The 13,942-nt window shown below is 43.2% G+C and overlaps 1 protein-coding gene across 1 annotated transcript in view; it reads left to right on the top strand.

Moving 5' to 3' along the window:
* The first annotated feature begins 5,313 nt into the window (after positions 1–5,313).
* Positions 5,314–13,942, top strand: part of KYNU (kynureninase) — a 202,514-nt gene continuing 193,885 nt past the window's right edge. The window contains exons 1-2 of the mRNA XM_060257263.1: positions 5,314–5,428; positions 9,125–9,316. Coding sequence (XP_060113246.1) covers positions 9,133–9,316 — 184 coding nt within the window. The 5' untranslated portion in view covers positions 5,314–5,428; positions 9,125–9,132. The remainder of the gene's footprint in view (positions 5,429–9,124; positions 9,317–13,942) is intronic.

Below are 13,942 nucleotides of genomic sequence, written 5' to 3' on the forward strand. Positions count from 1 at the left end.
ACCTACTATTCAATGGACAAGGTAGGTAGGTGGGGAGGATGAGGGGGAACCTTCAGAAAGGTTCAGGAGTTGCTCTCCTGTCAGCTCCTGCTGAATTCAAGGCCTGACTAGGGTGATAGAGGACAAATCTTAAAATTAGAAACCAAGTGGAAGACAAAGTATATAACAACAAAACAAGAAGCTTCACTGTGGAACCTCATTTGGACCTGGCTTTGAGGACCCAATGGACTTATCCCCAAAATAAAGTCCATTGGGTCCTCAAAGCCAGGTCCAAATGAGGTTCCACACTTTGGGGATTCTCTTGTGGTGACTATTACCTAATATAATATTTCAATATATGCAGAGTCTTGGGGTGTTGCGGAGCTGGCACAGCATTGAATTCTTGAATGTTACTCTAGGGGGCTGTGTGCCTTTTGTAGTTGTTGTCATGTTAAAAATGAGACGTCTTCTTATACACACAGGGATAATCTTTCTACATTTTCATATTTTGCATTCATCTCCACTATGTGAATAGAACTGTCCCTGATATTTCAGTGGATGGAACTGATGCTCTCAACATCTTCTTCCCAATATTGTTTAACATCTATATGCATCCCTTTGCCCAACTGCTGCAAAGTTTTGAGCTATATCTGTTGATGAATGGCCAACCAGATACCATCCCAGCTATTTTGGCCAAGGACCTGGAGGAAATGGAGGCATGGCTAAAACAGCCAGCTAAGACTGAATCCAGTTAAGATGGAGGTTCTGTGGCTGGGCTGAGGGGATTTAAGTTTGGGGTGCCAACTCCCAGCTCTTGATAGCACCAGCTGTCCAAAGCTTGAGTGTGATTCTGGATGCCTCCTTATCAATGGAGACCCAGATTGCAAATGTTGCCAGACTGGCATTTTTTCAGCTATGCAAAGTCAGACAACTTCCCCCCTACCTGTCCCACACTGACCTAGCCATAATAATCCACATAACAGTCTCCTCTAGAAGGGACTACAGTAACAAGCTCTATGTGGGCCTACCCTTGAGACTGACCCAGTAACTTCAGCTCGTCCAGAATGCAGCAGTGCAAATCCTCACAGGGACCCTGTAAACAGCACATATTCAACCTGTGCTGCGTGACCTGCACTGGTTACTGGTTGAACACTGGATCAGGTTCAAGGTTTTGGTGCTTATCTTCAAGGCCCTAAGCACGTATTTTTGGGATCATCTCTCCCAGTATGCCCTCCAACAAGCATTATGCTCTGCCGATAAGAACTTGCTTGTGATTCCTTGCCCAAGAGATATCTGGCTGTCCTTGACCAGGGCCAGGTTTTTTAGCCCCAACCTGGTGGAATTCTCTGCCAGTAACATCCATGCCTATGGGACCTGATGCAATTCTGAAGGGCCTGTAAGGCAGAGATGTTTTGCCAGCAATGACATTTATCCCTGGATTCATCTCACACACTCCCCCTGCCCCTCAGGCAGTAGCACTTCTGGAAAATTTTGACTGCCATCTGATTGTATTGTTAATTGAATTTTGGATTGTTCATTTGAATTTTGGAATTTTGAACAAAAACGAATTGTTAATTGGGTTTTATTGTAAATTTTAATGCTTTGTGTGATATATTATTTTAATGTGTTATTGTACACCAACCACCCTGAGCAGGGAACAAGTGACATAAAAATTGAATTAATTGATTAAGTAAATAATAAAAACCATAAAAACACCATGAATGCTTCTGGTATATGCTATCTTTAGAAACAACATTCGGTTCATTTTGAAAGTGGCTTATTTTATCCAAGCCCATATGAAATGGAGGCCTCATGACAGCTGAGAAAAGATCCTTGGGACTTTGCATCAAAAATGGATGAGATCCTGTCACTGGTGAAACAAATGCAGACTGCAGGGAATCTGGATCCAATAACTGAAGGCCTAGTAACAAGGATCAATGAATTGCAACTAGCCAAGAAGATAATCAGTGAGGAGCTCTGTGAGGCAAATGAACAGAGCACAGAGCTGCAGAAGAAACTTGAAAAATTGACTGAAGAAGAGTTGAGGCTTGAAGAAACATTGAACAAGAAGAAAGAAGCTGAAAGAACATGGAGTGGCACTCTGAAGAGACAGAAGCAGAGATGAAGAGATCAGAATGGAAATGAGTAGAAGTACCAGACCATAAAAAGAAATAAAATACTGGGGACATTGGCCGAGGTCAGACGCCCATAAACTGACAAGATGGGCATGGATGAAAGCCAGATGCATGTCGGATTTTATGCAGTTGTCCAAACATCAGCATCTGGCAATAATCGTTGGCTCGTTCGTGTCTCGAACTGCCATGACTGAGATGCAGACTTTTTTGATAGTACATTAAATCCAGAATAAGAATGCTTCCGACGACTCCCGCACGTACTTTCTATGTTTGAACGCTCCATTGTAGCTGACTTGTTGCAAACGCACATCCGCTTCCCTGTGAGAGCCCAGTCCAAATGATATCATTGTGCCAGCAATTGTTGACTCAGCCTTCCAACCTTCCGAGGTCAGTAAAATATGTACCCAGCTTGCTGGGGGGGAAAGTATAGATGACCGGGAAAGGCAATGGCAAACCACCCCATAAAAGGTCTGCTGTGAAAACTTTGTGAAAGCAGCGTCACCCCAGAGTCGAAAACGACTGGTGCTTGCACAGGAGACCTTTCCTAAATGGGGGGAGGCAGATCGCCCACCTTTGCTGTCTCCCTGCCAGGGGAGGAAGATGACCCACCTTTGCCATCTCCCCGCCAGGTGGAGAGACAGCAAAGAGAGTTGCCATGTCCCCCCCATTTAAACACCACGGCAAGGTGTTTAAATGGGGGGAGGAAGATCCCCCACCTTTGCTGTTTCCCCGCCAGGTGGAGAGACAGCAAAGAGAGTTGCCGTGCTTCCCCCCCCACCCATTTAAACACCACGTTGGGGTGTTTAAATGGGGGGGAGGAAGATCACCCACCTTTGCTGTCTCCCTGCCAGGCGGAGAGACAGCAAAGAGAACTCCTGGGCTTCCACTTCCTTTCCGGGTGTTTAAATGGGGGGGGGGGGGTGCAGATCACCCACCTTTTCTGGCACCTTTTTTTTATAAAAAAAGAAAAAGCCAAGCACGATATCTCACGGTACTGCGCTTGTGTGAGTGTGGAATGCCATCTCAAAAAATGAGGTCCGGTTGAGACCTCTGATCAACCAACGACGGGACCAACACTGCTTAGAACTGGAGGGATGTCTGATCAGGAAATTCATTATAAAAAAGCTGCGGGGTATATTAGCGATGGGTTAGGGATAGATTTAATCGTGAGTGTGACCGCGGCTGGTTACCTTACTTCAGGATCAGAAAATAATGACTTCCTTGGGAATTGAATATCGAATTTTAATATAGCAATACAAGCACAAACTGTTCTTAGTAATTCAGCTTTTCATTCCAGCAGGTACGATCTGTTGTTCCAGCAGCAAAAACCAGATTGCATAACTTACCTATTTGAATATACCTAGATGTGTGTGTGTGTGTATTTGAATATATTCAACAACCATGACCTCAGTGTACTCCAGTGTTCTAGTTACGCATGTTGTTTTGATATATACTGGTTTCTCTTCTTCCGCATTCATGGACCTCTGATCCTGAATTCTTTTATTCAGAAGAAAAACTCATTGAGGTCAATGAAATTACCAGTCCTGCTAAATTTCTCCCAGGATTCTGAAGATCTGACTTCTCAAAACAATTGAGGTACATGGACAGTTGGAAAAAAAAACAAAACAGGGTGTGGGGAGAAAAGCTGAAATACATATTCTTTTGTATATTTATTTACAGAATTTCTGCTCTCATTAGTACCACCCAGCTCTCAGATTAAAAACATACATTATAAGCTTCCCCCTTCTCCTCCACCCCAGCAGGAAAACATATTTGGAGGAAAGCAGATTTGGAGGAATGAAAAGCTAGAAGGACTCCAGGAAGGAAATTTCCTAGAGATCTCTGGGAAAGGCCTTTTTGACCTGGCATGAGTGGTAGGGGAAACAGATATGATAAAAACTCCTTGGCGCATGGCCTCTCCACTGGGAAGGCAGTCATTGATCCATTGATCAGTGCTCACCTCTAGAGCTGGAGCAAAGTAATGAAGACTCTAGATCAGCGGTGGCCAACAGTAGCTCTCCAGATGTTTTTTGCCTACAACTCCCATCAGCCCCAGCCAGCATGGCCAACGACTGGGACTGATGGGTGTTGTAGGCAAAAAAACATCTGGAGAGCTACTGTTGGCCACCCCTGCTCTGTATGGATCTGTAACATCCTAATCAAAAGAAGCCTGTCTTATTTTAACATCTGGCAGGGCATGTATCAAGACAAGAACAGAGAATTTGCATTTTACCCATTTCTTTTGGAATCCCTTGCTCAATCTGCAGCTGTGCTAAAAGTATGTTTTTGTCGTTAATAAATACATTATAACTTTGATGCTGGTAGTGGCTCTCTGTATTACATAGAACTCCACTGTCTCGGACACACTATTTTACAAAAAGCACCAGGGGAAGGCAGGCAGTGAGCAAGTGGCTATTCCTCCATGGGTGCACAAGTCAGTAAATTGTCCCCACGGTGACCAGGTGCTGGGCAGCAAGAAACACTGAGGCAAGGCCTTGGAAGGGGACCTGGAGGTCCTGATTCCCCCAGTGAGCAATTCCATACAAATGTCAGGTGGTGGTGGTGAGCTACCTCAGAGAGAAAGGAAAGCTTCTCCAAGTGTGATAAAAAGTTCAGGAGAGCAGGGCAGAATAGGACCTGCAGGCTGGAGCAGGTATATTCTGCCACACCAGATATAGACTTCAGCAGTGTACTTGGCATCACAGTCTACATCTGACTACTTAACAGCTTACCTGGTCATCCTAGACCAGTAGCAAATAGCTGTCCCCACCAAGATCCACCCAGCCCTACAATTAGGGAAATACATGTAATGTGCCACATATCTATAATACACGAGAATATATATAATTTAGACTGCATTGCTTTGGTTAAAAATTGAGACTGCGAGAGCTAACGGCAAGTCTCCCTTCCCTTTTATTACCTACATATGAATGAGGTGAAAAAGAAATGAAGGGGGAAAAAGCAGGAGAAAATGCACAGCATTAAGAACTATGTTAAGGATGGCTGAAAATATTAAGTTGAGGATAGCATTAAAAAGAGAGATAAGATAAGAATTAAAATAGTATGTAAAATTGTGAAGTGCTAAGTTTTGAGATAGTGTGTGAGTTACTGAGGGGACTATTTCATGCTTGTGCAGGAATGCTCAATTCCCTGACAGGAGGAGAATGGGATGAGAAGATCAGAGTTCAGAGGACAAGAGTAAAAGGCAAACAGAGGAATCTGTTAGGGGGAGAAATTGGACTTTGGTGGAAAGGGGAAATGCATCCAGCTAGAGACTAAATCTTGTCAGAAAGCACACTACTCATTTCCTGAAGGTAAGAAACTCTGCTTTTAGAATTAAAAAGAAAATTGGGCAGTCAGGAAATCATAGAAGCAAAAGGAGAAGCCAAAATAAGCAGAACTAAATCAAAGCAGAAAACAGAGTATTCTTTTTGATTTCCAGAGGTAAATACTTGCTCCCATGTTGACAAATGAGCCATGTAAGAGTCTCTGGAGTGTTAATGCTTCAGATCGCATTTCAGGTAAGCAGAATACATTCATATTTATGTTACTGGAGGAAACAGAGTTTAGGAAACTGATTTTATGCTTGCTGTCTGTCGGCAGTAACTGAAGGTCCTGGTTAGAGGGAGTTAGAATATTTACAGAGCCGTTCTAGGCAAAGTTAAACCCTTCTAAGCCTGTTGATTTCAGTGGCCTTAGCGAAGGTATAGCTTTGCCTTGGAATTTATTTATTTATTTATTTTAAACATTTTATGCTGCCCTTCCACCCAGTTCAAGGTCCCCAAGTCAGTGAAAAGTAAAAAAGTTTCAATCGTTAAAACTTTTCAAACATTTAAAAACCTTTAAAATACAAATATATTTAAAGATTTAAAAAAAATTAAATAAAACTATATAAAACTATAAAATATGAACACACAAAAAGACACATAGAGGGAAGAGAGCTAATAAGACTTCCTAAGGCCAATTTCTTGGGAACAAGCCCCACTAAATAGACTTGAGTTGAGTAAGATTCCAAGTCCACCTACTTAGGATTGTACTTTTAATGAGGGAACACCATACAAAACAACATCATCACCAGACTGCACTGCTAATGATGTTGAAGGAATAGGGGCTCATTATACCTCATTGTTATCACTTAGGGTTGTCAAGTCTGTGCTGGAAAAAACTTGGAGACTTTGGGGGTGGATCTAGGAGAGTGTGGGGTTTGGGGAGGGGATAGTGTTGCCAGGTCCGACTCAAGAAATATCTGGGGACTTTGAGGGTGGTGCCAGGAGACTTTGGGGGTGGAGCTGGGAGCAAGGGTGTGACAAGCACAATTGAATTCCAAAGGGAGTTCTGGCCATTACTTTTAACAGGTCTGCTCTCTTTTTAAATGCCTTCCCTCCATTTGGAAATAATGAAGGATAAGGGCACCTTCTTTTGGGGCTCATACAATCGGACCCCTTCGTCCATTTTGTTGAAACTTGGTCGGAGTTTTGAGGAGAGGCACTGGATGCTCTGCTGAAAATTTGGTGCCTCTCCCTCAAAAAACAGCTCCCCCAGAGCTCCAGATACCCAAGGATCAATTCTCTGTTATACTTTATGGGGACTGGTCTCCATAAGGTATAATGGAGTACCTAGCAGACATTTCTCTCCCCTCCCCCACTTTCTGATAACTCTGAAGCAGGGAGAGGGCCTCCAAACCAGTGGATCCTCTGCCCCCACCTGGCCAGGTACAATGCCATACATTGCACCCTTTAAAGCAGCCATTTTCTCCAGGGGAGCTCATCTCTGCCAGCTGGAGATCAGTTGTAAAAGCAAGAGATCTCCAGGCTCAACCTGGAGGCTGGCGACCCTATTTTACAATCTGTTATACTGCTTAAGACAAAACAAGCAGATTTATGTACCTTTAATTTTAATGTGATAGAAATAACCTTTGTAAACCTTCCATTGAAATGAACTCCACTGGGGATTTTTTGTTAGAGTGGATCACCTGGTTTCATTCCAGAGGTCATTTCCCCCCGTAGTCTGCTCTCAAAGTATGGCTTCTACAAATCCATTCCTGAACAAAATATTGATAGATTCTTCATCTATTTGTATTAACCTTACCTTATAATGTGTTGATATTATAATATATTTTCAATTTTTCCTCATAGATAACTGGACTGTGTATTTAATACTGCATTAATGTCAACATTGAATGATATATCAGATGTTGATGATCATGCGCAGTAAATGCTATAACAATTAGGAACCAGCCGGGCTTTTTTTTTGTAGCAGGAACTCCTTTGCATATTAAGCCACACTCCCCTGATGTAGCCAATCCTCCTGGAGCTTGCAATAGGCCCTGTACTAAGAGCCCTATAAGCTCTTGGAGGATTGGCTACATCAGGGGTGCGTGGCCTAATATGCAAAGGAGTCCTTGCAAGAAAAAAAGCCCTGGAAACCAGTTAACAATGAGAATGTACACAATTATAATTTGGAGAAAGGAAGCCACCTTTCTTATTTTTATGACCCCACCAAATAATGAACAGTCCTATAGGAACCAGCTGGATTTCTGTATCCTATTTCTGGCAGTATCTAGATGCAGATAAGTGATATTTTAAAGGCATTAAATTGCCTTCACGGCACACTGATCTATTTCACTTGTGCTAGTGTCTGAGCACTGGTAATCTGCAGCCAGTGTAGTTCGGAAGGCAGATATAATTATCCAATAATGAATGGAAGAAATTAGTATTATTTCAATTGATAATCAATGGTTCATATTGGAAAAAGAGAAGTTGGCTGCTTTGCATAGTTCACAGTAAATATAACCCGGTTTCCCCTGCTGCTAATTGAATTAATGATTAATGGAACTACTAAATTAGTAACATTAATTAATGGAAGTGACCATATTTGATCCTTGGATGAGCACTATCTGGCTGATGTTCATTAAGACTCTAATTCAACCAAAACCATGGCTGAAGGTTTATAAATTCAGAAACATATAAACAATCATTTTTGACTTGTTGCTCTAATGTTTCTAGGGCTCACGAATGAGAGGGCATCTGCTTTTCATTCAGTATGTCTGAGGATCAGTCCTCCATATCTTCACTTAAAAGGATCTGGTAATAGGTGATGTGAAAGAATTCGGTCTGAAGTGAAGGAAAGCTGCTGTCAAGCAGAGTAGACAGTCATGACCAGGATAGAACAACGGTCTGATTCAGGCTAACGCGGTTTTGTGTGCTGCCTTGAACGTTTCTCTTGAGCACAGGCATATACATTGTCTAAATAAAAGAAATGTGAATGATGTGTGCTGGTTTATTTTACTTGCTTTGGATGACACGTGGCATAATTTGAAGAAAGAAATCATGTCCGTTCTGAATGCCCCAGAATGTTAGATTGGTATTCCTAGCACTTGTGCTCAGTGTTAGACTCCCGGGTAGAGACAAAGAATATAGTTGCAAGAATGGAGAGAAGGCAAGAAGGATGTTTAGGTCTGGAAGAATGCTGTATGCCCCCTTTGCTCTTAAAGAAACAACAACCCTGGGCTGTCCATTTTTAGTCATGCCTTTCAACTTTAAAAACTTTCCCCTCCTTTCGCTTCCATGAGTCAAGAAAGGAAAGGAGCAGGGAAGATTGCTCAGGCTTGAAAACACAAGCTTAAATGTGGTGATGCACCTGCTATTTTCAGACACACGGATTGTAGAAACAATAATGCTGCCTGCGGCTTTCTGATTCTGCAAGTATGAATGACACTATAGAATTTGTTACTGCTGCTGGAGCAGTGGTGGAGCACAGAAGTTGCTGATATTGCTTTACAGTGAAAGTGTGTTTAAAGCTAATGGCTTTAGGGCTACAGCAGTATGTTGCCTTGAAAAATGCTGGATCCGAGAACTTCTCACTTTCCCCTTCCATTCCCAGCATTCACTTTTAAAAGCTCAAAGTCTGTAACTCAGCAGACATAGCAATAATCTTCACATCAGATGCTAGCCAATGTGGATGGCATTGAATCTAAATGGAGATTTCCTCCCCTTCCTTTTCATTTTTAGAGTGGGAAATGAATAACTTGGAAATGGATCTGCCTTCTAATGGCTCACCAGAAATCATTATAGAAGATATTGCCGCACAGCTAGCGTGTAGCCCTGTGGATAAGAAAGTTGCTTTGTGGATGGATGACGAAGATGAGCTCAGACACTTCCATGAACATTTCTACATTCCCAAAGCGAAGGATCTGCCTCCAAGTAAGAGCTACAATTATACTGAGCTGGCTTTGCTTATGTTCATCATAAATCTGTAAGATTCCTGAATACAATGCAAGGATACAATACACCACTTATGTGGTGCTTATGCTATCATTCATACCCCCTGAACAATATGGTGATTGACTGAAAATTATAGGCAGGAGCAGTTTTTCCTGATGGATTCAAATTGCCTTATCTCCAGGCACTTACCTCCAAACCTCCTTCAATACAAGAACATTTTGTGTTATCAATTTTGTCACTGTTGGGTGAAATTCACTAGGTCTACCATAAAGACCCCATTTGAAATTAATGGATATAGCATGTGAACAGGTAAATTGCAGCTGTTATGTTTTTTAGCCTTTTCATTTATTTAAAATGCTTCTATCCCACATTCATCAGCATTTGCTTTTAAGGCAAACCAACATTGTATACAATAATATATAAAATCAGTAGTAAAAATTAAATAAAAATCTACTAGGAAGAAAATGAAGAAGATATTGGATTTATATCCCGCCCTCCACTCCGAAGAGTCTCAGAGCGGCTCACAATCTCCTTTACCTTCCTCCCCCACAACAGACACCCTGTGAGGTGGGTTGGGCTGGAGAGGGCTCTCACAGCAGCTGCCCTTTCAAAGACAACCTCTGCCAGAGCTATGGCTGACCCAAGGCCATGCTAGCAGGTGCAAGTGGAGGAGTGGGGAATCAAACCCGGTTCTCCCAGATAAGAGTCCGCACACTTAACCACTACACCAAACTAGCTCTCCAACACCAAACTGGCTCTCCACACCAAACTGGCAAGAGACCAGAACAAAAACAATATATTTGTAAAAAAAAAAAAAAGCAAAAATATTTGTAAAAAAATCATACAAGAATTCTTCATACCAGAAATATTCTACTAAAAATAAATGGTGGAAGAGAAAGATGCATCTTTCTGAGCCTCACAACCAGGGAAGAGTTGCAAGACTGGGCAAAATGGATTGAGTCTGACTCTGTTCAGACAATCAGGAAATCACTACAAATCAGCAAAAGTCCTGGATTATTATTTTTTAATTCCTTGATGCTTAAGATTTACCAGGTGAATTTTTATGGACTTCTGTACTGTAAGCCACAAAGCTGAAAAGGTCTGGTTCTGGTATTTATCTCTCCCCCCCCCCCCCCCGCCCACCGTCACCTTCAAAATAAAAGGACACAGAATGGGCCACCTGATGCTGATGTAAAATAAAGGTTAGGTTCATACTGGAGAACATAATCCATCAGCTACCTCTGTTTCAGGCTTCTGGAAGTTCTGCTGACAATGACCTGTACTCTGACATGTAGCTGGAAGCAATCAGCAGGGAATATATTTTAAAAATGGTAAGATGCCTACAGATAACACCATCAAATGGTATTACTATTACATTTACCACCATTTGATGCTCCCAAATAAGGATGGGGAAAAGCAATTCATATCAGAACTGTCACAAACAAAAATGGCTTCATATGAACTGAACAGGTTCATGAAGTTTGTGATGTGTTAGAATGGTCCCCTGGTATGTTAGAGACACCAAACTCACAATGAATTTCCAGATGACTCTCCTTTACCTGTCATCCAGGTTTGGTGAAGACTGGTTTTAGCGGGTTCAAGTTACACGCCCTCCCAGGAAAGGTCTTTCTGGGAAAATTATAGGTGCAGGTTGAGATGTATAGAATCTATGCTGTGCAACCTGGCGATATCAAACTCACAGGGGACCTCCCCCTGATGAACTTCTACATGCCTGCCAAATTATGTGCAAATTAGACTTGGAGGGGTCTGAGTTATGCCCCCAAAATGCCCAAGGGGGAAAATGGGGGAAATGTCAGGTGCAGTTTCAAAAAAGGATCTAGAATGGACCCCCTGAAGCTACACTCCTGCTGCTTGTCTACAATCTGTCAAAGTTGGGAGCTGATTACATTTCTGTGATTCCAGTTACAGACTCCCCCCCCCCCCCCCCCCGCACAAAAGATCTTCAGTGTGCTTGCTCTGGAAAAGATGGCTGCAGTTATAGGAGTCTATGGAATAGCTCAGGACCAAGCCAGTGACTCCAGCTCAGGGGAAAATTCACCTGACCTGATCTCCCCAGCCAGGCACTGGAGCAAGGCAAACATCTCCCCTCTGCTCACAGCTTCCATCCAAGTCTCCAAAGGGAGGTTCCACAGGACAGAAAGGCAGACCAGAAGCAGACCAGAGTTTTGACCAGACCCTCCCCCCCCAAAAAAAAAATAACTCCATGGCAGCTTGGCAGACACCACAACTAGACACCACAAGAAAGGGAAGCACGCCCACAACTTTTACAGCCCCCTGCCAAAGCTGAAACACACGAGTTCCCAGCACACAACATCAACACTAAGGATGTGTTTTTCTGCTCCATAAAGGAATGGAAACACACATGTTGAGCCAGCGACCTGAGTCTCTAAAGGCATGTTGCAAAGGACAGACAGACAGGGTCTGGAAATGTTTCCAAAGAGTAGACAGGACATGGGCTCCCACAACTGGAGCAGGTGGGAGGCACAGCTGCTTTCACAGGCTTTAATCCAATTTAGATCCAAACCCTGTAAGCATGCAACAACATATGTAGATCTGGTGGCTTGAAGCCCTGAAGCCACCTGAAACCCAAACCCAAACCAGCATGCAATATATGCAACCAGCATTTTCATATATGTCTAGGAGGTTATTACGTTCGGCCCCCAACATCTGATGACCGTCCCCGGCCCAAGAGACGCCCTCCTTGCCTCAACTAGGGCCAGGGCTTTTTCAGTCCTGGCCCCAACCTGGTGGAATCAGCTCCCTATTGAGATCTGGGCCCTACCTGGCTTATTAGCCTTCCGTAGGGTCTGTTAAATGGAGCTGTTCCGCCACACTTTTAGCTGAGGCTTCGGGCATCTATTCTTGATCTGGTTGGCCTCCCCACCCAGCATTGTCATCTGTGCTAGGAATTGGAATAAAAACGGCAATCCCTATGAGATATCATGATGTGAGATGGCTAGGCTGGGCAATATGTGATGCCATGGTAATCTGAGTGCTGTTGAGTTGTCTGTTTTAAAACGTTTTTATTGTATTTTATTGTTTTATTGTATGTTGTATTCCGCCCCGAGTCCTACGGGGAATGGGCGGAATAGAAATTTACTAAAATAATTTTTAAAAATGTATGTAGACGTGGTGATTCAAAGCCCTGAGACGAGCTGAGACTCACACATGAAAGCATGCAACAATGTATGTAGAGGCAGTGGTTTGAAGCCCTGAGATTAGGTGAGATCCAAACCAGACATGTAGAAGCGGTGACTCAAAGCTGTGGCTTTGAAAGTCTCTTTCAGTCTCTTTTATTGGTGTCTGGAGAAAGCCCCACCGCTCAGCTGTTTCGGGCTGTCTCATGCAATCCCTTTAAACTTTGCAGGGGCTGCGAAAGAGGCAATCTTCTGTAGTCCCCTTAAACCCCTGCTTTCTGATGCATTCACAAACTGCCACAAACTGCTTTAAAAATTTGGGGAAGTTTGTGATGGCAGATCCCTCACAAACTTCTGTTCACCAACCATGAACAAGACATAAAATGCAGACATGGTATCGCCTCAAAGCTCTGATAAGGTGCAAAGCAACCATTTCCTCTATGACACAAGTGAATGATTGCTTCCAGGGCCCTCCCCCTAGCCCTTTTGGATAGCACTGTCATGCAGTGTCCTGGGGGAATGACCTCTTCCAGTGGAAACCCTAAGCATGCCCACACTCACAATCCCCCACGAAGGCTGAAACACGCAAATGGAAACAGAGCACGCCCACCACCTGGGGTGTATTATTTGACTTTGAACCTGTGTCTGGAGCACACCCACACATCAGGGTGAATTTTTCTACTCTGAGAATAAATGGAAACACGCGTGAAACTGGCAGGGCCGTGCCTCAAATCTAAAAACACAGATTATGACGAATAGGAAGGCAGTCCAGGTAGACCCAGAGTTTTTATGTGGGCTTTCCAAAATAAATCCATGAAAGCTTGACAGATACCCCAGTCAGACACCACAAGGAAGAGTCCTCTCCTTCTGCAACAGGTCTGATAATATGGGATCAATCGGCTAATTCCATGGTGTGGCTGCTCCCCACAATGAGGCAACCCTGTGAAGCAAGATGTTGTAAGCCAAAATGCCCTCAAAACGAGGTTGGGGAATTGACAGGTGGGCACCTGGCTTAAAAAGGATCTAGAATCTATGCATACAGGATACACGTCCAGAAATTACTGCTTAAATTTGCCAAGGACACTAATTAAGTAAAACAATTAAAAATTTATTCCAGAAAAATATAGAACACACATACAAGGTAATGAATACATACAACACACATAGAGTCCTAATAAAAATAGAAAGAAATGCAGAGATAACACAAGGATGGACAAACAGGGCGATAATTACCGATCGTAGTCTTCAAGGAAGGCTCCAATGGCGATGAACGAGGACTAGGGGGAAGGGACCCTCAACTGGCCAAGAATCGGGGATGCATCTAAACAGCAGGGTAGGGATACTGCTAGATGCACAGATGTGCAGAGCTGGACCACAGTTTATAAGGACTACCTTGAGCCATTAGGGGATGGGAGGTACAGGAGTGGATGACAGTGGTCAGCTGGTA

The sequence above is a fragment of the Heteronotia binoei genome, chromosome 16, assembly GCF_032191835.1.
Source record: "Heteronotia binoei isolate CCM8104 ecotype False Entrance Well chromosome 16, APGP_CSIRO_Hbin_v1, whole genome shotgun sequence".
NCBI lineage: Eukaryota > Metazoa > Chordata > Lepidosauria > Squamata > Gekkonidae > Heteronotia > Heteronotia binoei.